Raw genomic sequence first — 10248 nt, forward strand, 5'->3', positions numbered from 1 at the left:
TGTGGGTGTTGTGTTTATCATCAGACAGAGGACCCTGCGATGGAGCGACCATATACCTTTAAAGACTTCCTCCTCCGACCTCGAAGGTCAGTGGTTACGCATACACACACACACCCACACCACACACACACCATACACACATATATGCACACGCACGCGCACGCACACACACACACACACACCACCAAATTAAGTTACTGTCTCATACTGTCTCTGTCTCACAGACTAGCATCATCTCAAGGTTTTTTCCCCATAACTCACTAGCTGAGGGTTTATTCCCCCTGCAGGTAGACATGGGCTAGGAACACTCAGGAGAACGGGGGGGAGAACCCTGGACATGTTAGAGTCCCAGTGGTGGAGTCAGGAGTGGAAGTCACCTGCAGGACATTGGGCAGGCGGGCGGGGAGACGGGCGGGCGGGGAGACGGGCCTGAGCCACTCCTGCGGAGGAGAGATGGCTTATGGTTCGCTTCCTTGGGGCTGTGTGATATCAGGGTACCCGCGGGTCCTTAAAAAGTCTTAAAATGTCTTAAATTTAGTTTTCCATATTCAAGGCCTAAAAATGTCTTAAAATGTCTGGAATTTACGAGGGGAGGCATTAAATTATTATAAGTGTGTGTTGTTCAGTTGTTCTGGCGCGATGTAGAACATTTGCCGAATCTAGCGCTAATGCAGAAAATAACGCTCCAGGGTCCTTGTGCTAGTGCTAGATTCCTAGCGTTGGAGTATACGGCCTCAACAACGTCAACAATTTTCGTTCGCTAACCCCCCCCCCTCCCCCCCGTCAACAATTCTCGTTCGCCACACCCCCCCCCCCCCCCCCCCAAACCCCCCTCCCCCCGTCAACGATGTGGAACACACCTGCATCCCCAGTAATAGTATTATTTTTTCTTGTGAGAGGTATTAAAAAGGTCTTAAAAGTCAATTTGAGATTTAAAAATGTGCAGATACCCTGGATATGAGCACAGCCTTTAGCTCTGTGGTTCATTAAAGCCCAGAGCAGTGTGGGTAATGATGAGGGGAGGTGTGTAGCTGGATGACACTGGACGTCAGACAAACAGAAATGACGTTTTAAATTCATTCATTCATTTATTTTACCTTTTAAATAAAGTTGATATATGGGTTAAAAAAAAAATCAAATCAGTTCCGTAGTGCCATCGTTCATGGAGGTGGTTAGTTCATGGAGGTGGTTAGTTCATGGAGGTGGTTAGTTCATGGAGGTGGTTAGTAATGGGGGCGGTTAGTTAATGGGGGGCGGTTAGTTAATGGGGGCGGTTAGTTAATGGAGGTGGTTAGTTAATGGAGGTGGGTTAGTTAATGAGGTGGTTAGTTAATGGGGGTGGTTAGTTAATGGGGGTGGTTAGTTAATGGAGGTGGTTAGTTAATGGGGGCGGTTAGTTAATGGGGGGCGGTTAGGTTAATGGGGGCGGTTAGTTAATGGGGGCGGTTAGTTAATGGGGGCGGTTAGTTAATGGAGGCGGTTAGTTAATGGGGGGCGTTAGTTAATGGAGGTGCAGTCTTGATTTAATGTACCTGAGTTAATACAGTGCAGACCATGTAACCTGATCCTGCTACAGAACTACGCTGAGGTGTGTGCGCCTGCAGCCGCGTTGCCATGGCAGCGCTAGCGCCTCACGTATCGGATTGTCCGGCGTGTGCATATCTGTCATCATGGTGCTTCAGGAAGCCAGAGATATTCACCCAGCAGCGCTAACGCTGAGCAAACGTCCTCCGGGCTCTCGGGTTCAGCTCACAACAGGCCTTCTAACACTTCCTAGACGCAGAGAGATTGATGAACTGATTGATTGATTCAGCTGTATTGCTGTTGTGCAGTATAAGGTAACAGAATGCAGTTAGTTTCTACCAGCAGTACAGCACAAGAGGAAATATGATAAATACATTTAATACATGTATAAAACACACACCAGCCAAATATATGGAGAGAATTGTACAATTTATACACACTAAATATATATATATATATATATATATATATATATATATATATATATATATATATATATATATATATATATATACACAATATGAACAGAAGACATGGGTCAATGTACATACGGTAGCTATAAATTAGAATATAGAAATTATACAGATTTGTAGAATATTCTATTGTTAGGATATACTGCAGAATAAATATGTGGTGTGTTCACAGTATTCAGTGTACGATATTTGTGTCATAGTAAGTATCATAAGTATAAAATAAGTTATAAATGTTACTTATAATAAGTAATAAGTGTGTGCTGGTCCAGTGTGTGTGCTGGTCCAGTGTGTGCAGTGCTGTTTCTGGTCCAGTGTGTGGCGGTGCTGTCTTCTGGTGTGTGTGTGTGTGTGTGTGTGTGTGTGTGCTGGTCCAGAGTGTGCGGTGCTGTCTTCTGGTGTGTGTGTGTGTGCTGGTTCAGAGTGTGCGGTGCTATCTTCTGGTGCGTGCGTGTGTGTGTGTGTGGTGGTCCAGTGTGTGCAGTGCTGTCTTCTGGTGCGGTGCGGTGGTGTGTGTGTGTGTGTGTGTGTGTGTGGTGGTCCAGTGTGTGCGGTGCTGTCTTCTGGTGCGGTGTGGTGTGTGTGTGTGTGTGTGTGTGTGTGTGTGTGTGTGTTGTGCAGTGCTGCAGTAGTTTGGAGATCAGCAGAGTAAGAGATGTTAGAAGCTGGACCTGAACCAACCGGTTCTGGTTCTAATGCTCTTCCTCACCTCCTGGCTGGCAGGATGTCCTGTAGTGTGTGATTAGAGGCGGAGAGTCCCAGATCATCACATTTTCATCTCACACTGCGCTGATGGTGAAGGTGTCTGATGGAGCTTTGCACCAGTTATTTGGGCCATGAGGACACGCCCCATTTGGGCTGTACTGTCTATCAAGAGGACACGCCCCATTTGGACTGTACTGTCTATCAAGAGGACACGCCCCATTTGGGCTGTACTGTCTATCAAGAGGACACGCCCCATTTGGGCTTTACTTTAATGTGATTAAAAAAAGAGCGTTGATCGATTAAGTTGGTCTAGGAGAGAGGCATGGCTAGAGAGGACAGAGTTAACACGATCGGTGTGAGTTGATCTAGTCTACGTGTCGGGGTCTCTTGGTGTGTAGTGGTTTGGGAGAGGAAGGATCTCCAGGTGATGGTGGTTCCTCCAGGCTCCACGTTGGTCTTGGGGAGCAGGTCTGTGTCCTGCCTGTCCCAGGTGAGGGGACATGTCCTTATATGGAGTCTTTATGTAGACACGATCTGTTGTCTCCTCAGAAACATTCTGCAGCAACTTTGGCAGCACAGTTTGCCAATATGAGTGATTGATTTTAAATTCCCCGCCATAATAAAAGCCCCGTCGGGTCGGCTGCTTGCTGCAGTGGTGAGCTGGCCTGTAGCCAGCTTAGTGTTGGCATCAGCAGAGGAACCAGAGGAAGTCTTTCAGTTACGGTGGAATCGTAGTTAAGACGCTCGGTGGAAGAGTAGACGCTCAAGCGCTCATAACTCGCCCCTTTACTCCACCCGAAATCGTCTGCCACTCTGTCTGCTGGGAACATGCTGCAACCCAAGCAGCTCCGCCCTACTGCTGGGGGTGTCAACCGCACTTGTCAGGAGCATGATGTCATCCTCCATCTCTGCATGTAATCCAGATTGGCAGCTTATGTTCTGGTATGTGGAACACTGGTGAGAATACTGGGAGCTGGTGACCGTCACGGGTTTAGTGTCACACCAGCAGTGCCCTCCATCCTGCTCCCTACGCCCTTGGCCCTGCTCCCTTGGTCCTGCTCCCTTTGTCCTGCTCCCTTGGCCCTGCTCCCTTTGTCCTGCTCCCTTGGTCCTGCTCCCTTTGTCCTGCTCCCTTTGTCCTGCTCCCTTGGCCCTGCTCCCTTGGTCCTGCTCCCTTGGCCCTGCTCCCTTGGTCCTGCTCCCTTGGCCCTGCTCCCTTGGCCCTGCTCCCTTGGTCCTGCTCCCTTGGTCCTGCTCCTTGGCCCTGCTCCCTTTGTCCTGCTCCCTTTGTCCTGCTCCCTTTGTCCTGCTCCCTTGGTCCTGCTCCCTTAGTCCTGCTCCCTTTGTCCTGCTCTCCCTTTGTCCTGCTCCCTTTGTCCTGCTCCCTTGGTCCTGCTCCCCTTGGTCCTGCTCCCTTGGCCCTGCTCCCTTGGCCCTGCTCCCTTGGCCCTGCTCCCTTGGTCCTGCTCCCTTGGTCCTGCTCCCTTGGTCCTGCTCCCTTGGTCCTGCTCCCTTGGCCCTGCTCCCTTTGTCCTGCTCCCTTTGTCCTGCTCCCTTTGTCCTGCTCCCTTTGTCCTGCTCCCTTTGTCCTGCTCCCCTTGGTCCTGCTCCCTTGGTCCTGCTCCCTTTGTCCTCCTCCCTTTGTCCTCCTCCCTTTGTCCTCCTCCCTTTGTCCTGCTCCCTTTGTCCTGCTCCCTTTGTCCTGCTCCCTTTGTCCTGCTCCCTTGGTCCTGCTCCCTTGGTCCTGCTCCCTTGGTCCTGCTCCCTTTGTCCTCCTCCCTTTGTCCTCCTCCCTTGTCCTGCTCCCTTGGTCCTGCTCCCTTGGTCCTGCTCCCTTTGTCCTGCTCCCTTTGTCCTGCTCCCTTTGTCCTGCTCCCTTTGTCCTCCTCCCTTGGCCCTGCTCCCTTTGTCCTCCTCCCTTTGTCCTCCTCCCTTTGTCCTCCTCCCTTGGTCCTCCTCCCTTTGTCCTCCTCCCTTTGTCCTCCTCCCTTTGTCCTGCTCCCTTTGTCCTGCTCCCTTTGTCCTGCTCCCTTTGTCCTGCTCCCTTGTCCCTGCTCCCTTTGTCCTGCTCCCTTGGTCCTGCTCCCTTTGTCCTCCTCCCTTTGTCCTGCTCCCTTGGTCCTCCTCCCTTGGTCCTGCTCCCTTGGTCCTGCTCCCTTTGTCCTGCTCCCTTGGTCCTGCTCCCTTTGTCCTGCTCCCTTGGTCCTGCTCCCTTGGTCCTGCTCCCTTGGTCCTGCTCCCTTTGTCCTCCTCCCTTTGTCCTCCTCCCTTTGTCCTGCTCCCTTTGTCCTGCTCCCTTTGTCCTGCTCCCTTTGTCCTCCTCCCTTTGTCCTGCTCCCTTTGTCCTGCTCCCTTTGTCCTGCTCCCTTGGTCCTGCTCCCTTTGTCCTGCTCCCTTTGTCCTGCTCCCTTTGTCCTGCTCCCTTTGTCCTGCTCCCTTTGTCCTGCTCCCTTTGTCCTGCTCCCTTTGTTCTGCTCCCTTTGTCCTCCTCCCTTTGTCCTCCTCCCTTTGTCCTGCTCCCTTTGTCCTGCTCCCTTGGTCCTCCTCCCTTGGTCTGCTCCCTTGGCCCTGCTCCCTTGGGCCCTGCTCCCTTTGTCCTGCTCCCTTTGTCCTGCTCCCTTGGCCCTGCTCCCTTGGCCCTGCTCCTTGGTCCTGCTCCCTTGGTCCTGCTCCCTTGTCCTCTTCTCTCTTTGTCCTCCTCCCTTTGTCCTCCTCCCTTTGTCCTCCTCCCTTTGTCCTCCTCCCTTTGTCCTGCTCCCTTGGTCCTGCTCCCTTGGTCCTGCTCCCTTGGTCCTGCTCCCTTGGTCCCTGCTCCTTGGCCCTGCTCCCTTGGTCCTGCTCCCTTGGTCCTGCTCCCTTTGTCCTGCTCCCTTTGTCCTGCTCCCTTTGTCCTGCTCCCTTTGTCCTGCTCCTTGGCCCTGCTCCCTTGGCCCTGCTCCTTGGCCCTGCTCCCTTTGTCCTGCTCCCTTTGTCCTGCTCCCTTTGTCCTGCTCCCTTTGTCCTGCTCCCTTGTCTCTGCTCCCTTGTCTCTGCTCCCTTCTCCCTTGGCTCCCTGCATGTCTCTCCCACAGCTACACACACTGATACAGTTGGAGCCTCATGTCAGACAGGATCTGCTGGTTGTTTGGGCTGCCAGGCAGGTTGAAATGAAAACGCAGAAAACCAGTAGACTAATGACTACTAGAAGGGTTCGGGTTAACACCTGACGACTACTAGAAGGGTTCGGGTAACCCTAATGACTACTAGAAGGGTTCGGGTTAACCCTAATGACTACTAGAAGGTTCGGGTTAACCCTGACGACTACTAGAAGGGTTCGGGTTAACCCTGACGACTACTAGAAGGGTTCGGGTTAACCCTGATCGACTACTAGAAGGGTTCGGGTTAACCCTGACGACTACTAGAAGGGTTCGGGTTAACCCTGACGACTACTAGAAGGGTTCGGGTTAACCCTGACGACTACTAGAAGGGTTCGGGTTAACCCTGACGACTACTAGAAAGGGTTCGGGTTAACCCTGACGACCTACTAGAAGGGTTCGGGTTAACCCTGACGACTACTAGAAGGGTTCGGGTTAACCCTGACGACTACTAGAAGGGTTCGGGTTAACCCTGACGACTACTTGAAGGGTTCGGGTTAACCCTGACGACTACTTGAAGGGTTCGGGTTAACCCTGACGACTACTAGAAGGGTTCGGGTTAACCCTGACGACTACTAGAAGGGTTCGGGTTAACCCTGACGTCTACTAGAAGGGTTCGGGTTAACCCTGACGACTACTAGAAGGGTTCGGGTTAACCCTGACGACCTACTAGAAGGGTTCGGGTTAACCCTGACGACCTACTAGAAGGGTTCGGGTTAACCCTGACGACTACTAGAAGGGTTCGGGTTAACCCTGACGACTACTAGAAAGGGTTCGGGTTAACCCTGACGTCTACTAGAAGGTTCGGGTTAACCCTGACGACTACTAGAAGGGTTCGGGTTAACCCTGACGACTACTAGAAGGGTTCGGGTTAACCCTGACGTCTACTAGAAGGGTTCGGGTTAACCCTGACGACTACTAGAAGGGTTCGGGTTAACCCTGACGACTACTAGAAGGGTTCGGGTTAACCCTGACGACTACTAGAAGGGTTCGGGTTAACCCTGACGTCTACTAGAAGCAAAGCAGAACTCAACCTCTGGAGTCTGAGCCCCCCCAGTCTTCCTTCTGTTACCCCCTCTGTGGCTGGTGTGTCTCACGCGTGTGTGTGTCCGTCCTGCAGTCATAAGTCCCGGGTGAAGGGCTTCCTGCGTCTGAAGATGGCCTACCTGCCCAAGAATGGAGCAGAGGAAGAGGACACCACTGAGATGAGGGAGGAGACGGAGGTGACCTCACACACACACACACCTCACACACACACACACCCCTCACCCACACACCTCACACACACACACCTCACACCCCACACACACACACCTCACACACACACACACCTCACACACACACACACCTCACACACACACACACCTCACACACACACACACCTCACACACACACACCACACACACACCACACACACACACACACACACCTCACACACACACACACCTCACACACCATACCTCACACACGTCAGACTCACACACATACCTCACACACATCAGACTCGCACACATACCTCACACACGTCAGACTCACACACACACTCGCACACACCTCACACACTCCTCACACACACACTCCTCACACACGTCAGACTCACACACACACTCGCACACCACCTCACACACTCCTCACACACACACTCCTCACACACACACACCTCACACACACACGCACTCCTCACACACTCACACACATTGAACTTCAGTTAGGTTCAGTTTTAATTATCAGAAGCAGGATGTAGAACATTCCCTCATAATCTGCAGTGTCACTGTCTAGCTGCCTAGCTAACAGGGTTAGGACTGAACCTGAACCAGTCTGCACAGGGTTAGGACTGAACCTGAACTGGGTGAGGCAGCTTAAGGTGATCTAGTTCATGATTGCATCATCACTCACTTCTGCCTCTTAGCTGCGACTTTACTGTTGTCTCATTAAGTCATAGGAAGTATCACTCAGTTACTGCCTTAGGAAAAAACGTCTACCTGGGGGACACCCCCCCCCCCCCCCCCCCCCCCCCCCATTTCTTCCCAGGGAGTGGGAGGTCACAGATTCTGCTGATCAAGGTTCTCGAGACCCCAGCAGTTGTTGCCCCCGTTACCCCAGGGGTGGGAGGAGAAGGTGACAACCTCGGGACGCACCTACTACGTCAACCATAACAACCGCACCACCCAGTGGAGAACGGCCCAGCACCGTGTAGGTACCCCACCCCCCCCCCCCCCCCCCCCCCCCCCACCCTACTACGTCAACCACAACAACCCGCACCACCCAGTGGAAACGGCCCAGCACCGTGTAGGTACCCCCCCCCCCCCCCCCACCCTACTACGTCAACCACAACCGTCAACCAGGGATCTGGACCCATAGTATTGTTAAACCTTTTAAATCCTGTAAAGCGCTTTGTGACAACATGTGTTGTGAAAAGCGCGATACAAATAAACTTTGAAACTTTGAAACTTTGAAACAACCGCACCACCCAGTGGAAACGGCCCAGCACCGTGTAGGTACCCCCCCACCCCCCCACCCTACTACGTCAACCACAACAACCGCACCACCCAGTGGGAAACGGCCCAGCACCGTGTAGGTACCCCCCCCCCCCCCCCCCCACCCTACTACGTCAACCACAACAACCGCACCACCCAGTGGAAACGGCCCAGCACCGTGTAGGTACCCCCCCCCCCCCCACCCCCACGTCTTCCTCCTCTTCCTCCTGGATGTGAACATCACTGCAGACATGTGTACCACACACCCCACGCTGAAGATGTAGGCAGGCGAACGCTGGTGGGCGTCTGGGAACAGGTTGTGCTCTGCTGGGCTGAAGACGAGCTCAGTGAGAGCGGGTTTGGCCACTCTGAGCGCAGGGACACGTTTCCTCCCTCATACGTTGAGGTTTCTAGGACCCTGTGTTGGTAGGAATGTACGATGCATGACTGTGGTAGCCAGCTCAGATCCCTGACTGCTACACAGTTGATTTGACAGGTGAATTGCAGACTGACTCATCATTTCACAATCACACTTTAGACAGAATGGAGTCTGTAAGAGAGCTCAGTTTACTTACACAACCCATAGAGGCCTGGACTGACTAATGCCGTGTACTGGTTGTAATAGTTTGGTGGTTTTGTTGTATTGACTATAGTTGTGTGCTACTGTATAGTTGTGTTGTACTGACTGTAGTACTGTGGTATAGAGGCTGTGTTGACTGTAGTACTGTGGTATAGAGGCTGTGTTGACTGTAGTACTGTGGTATAGAGGCTGTGCTGAATGTGGTACTGTGGTATAGAGGCTGTGTTGAATGTGGTACTGTGGTATAGAGGCTGTATTGACTGTAGTACTGTGGTTTAGAGGCTGTGGCTGAATGTGGTACTGTGGTATAGAGGCTGTGTTGACTGTAGTACTGTGGTATAGAGGCTGTGTTGACTGTAGTACTGTGGTTTAGAGGCTGTGTTGACTAGTACTGTGGTGTAGAGGCTGTGTTGACTGTAGTACTGTGGTTTAGAGGCTGTGTTGACTGTAGTACTGTGGTATAGAGGCTGTGTTGACTAGTACTGTGGTATAGAGGCTGTGTTGACTGTGGTACTGTGGTATAGAGGCTGTATTGACTGTAGTACTGTGGTTTAGAGGCTGTGCTGAATGTGGTACTGTGGTATAGAGGCTGTGTTGACTGTAGTACTGTGGTATAGAGGCTGTGTTGACTGTAGTACTGTGGTTTAGAGGCTGTGTTGACTAGTACTGTGGTTGTAGAGGCTGTGTTGACTGTATACTGTGGTTTTAGAGGCTGTGTTGACTGTAGTACTGTGGTATAGAGGCTGTGTTGACTGTAGTACTGTGGTATAGAGGCTGTGTTGACTGTGGTACTGTGGTATAGAGGCTGTGTTGACTGTAGTACTGTGGTTTAGAAGCTGTGTTGACTGTAGTACTGTGGTATAGTGGCTGTGTTGACTGTAGTACTGTGGTATAGAGGCTGTGCTGAATGTGGTACTGTGGTATAGAGGCTGTGCTGAATGTGGTACTGTGGTATAGAGGCTGTGTTGACTGTGGTACTGTGGTATAGAGGCTGTGTTGACTAGTACTGTGGTTTAGAGGCTGTGCTGAATGTGGTACTGTGGTATAGAGGCTGTGTTGACTGTATACTGTGGTATAGAGGCTGTGTTGACTGTAGTACTGTGGTTTTTAGAGGCTGTGTTGACTGTAGTACTGTGGTTTAGAGCTGTGTTGACTGTAGTACTTGTGGTGTAGAGGCTGTGTTGACTGTAGTACTGTGGTTTAGAGGCTGTGTTGACTGTAGTACTGTGGTGTAGAGGCTGTGTTGACTGTAGTACTGTGGTGTAGAGGCTGTGTTGACTGTAGTACAGTGGTTTAGAGGCTGTGTTGACTGTAGTACTGTGGTATAGAGGCTGTGTTGACTGTAGTACTGTGGTTTA

At 51.8% G+C, this 10248-nt stretch overlaps 1 protein-coding gene across 1 annotated transcript in view; it reads left to right on the plus strand.

The window, feature by feature from the left end:
• nedd4l (NEDD4 like E3 ubiquitin protein ligase) overlaps positions 1–10248 on the plus strand; it is a 69099-nt gene that overhangs the window by 37970 nt on the left and 20881 nt on the right. Inside the window, 5 exon segments of the mRNA XM_076988814.1 lie at positions 25–86; positions 6954–7056; positions 7869–7899; positions 7902–8008; positions 8010–8026. Of these exon segments, the coding sequence (XP_076844929.1) occupies positions 25–86; positions 6954–7056; positions 7869–7899; positions 7902–8008; positions 8010–8026 (320 nt within the window).

Source organism: Brachyhypopomus gauderio, unplaced genomic scaffold (assembly GCF_052324685.1).
Source record: "Brachyhypopomus gauderio isolate BG-103 unplaced genomic scaffold, BGAUD_0.2 sc64, whole genome shotgun sequence".
Classification (NCBI taxonomy): domain Eukaryota; kingdom Metazoa; phylum Chordata; class Actinopteri; order Gymnotiformes; family Hypopomidae; genus Brachyhypopomus; species Brachyhypopomus gauderio.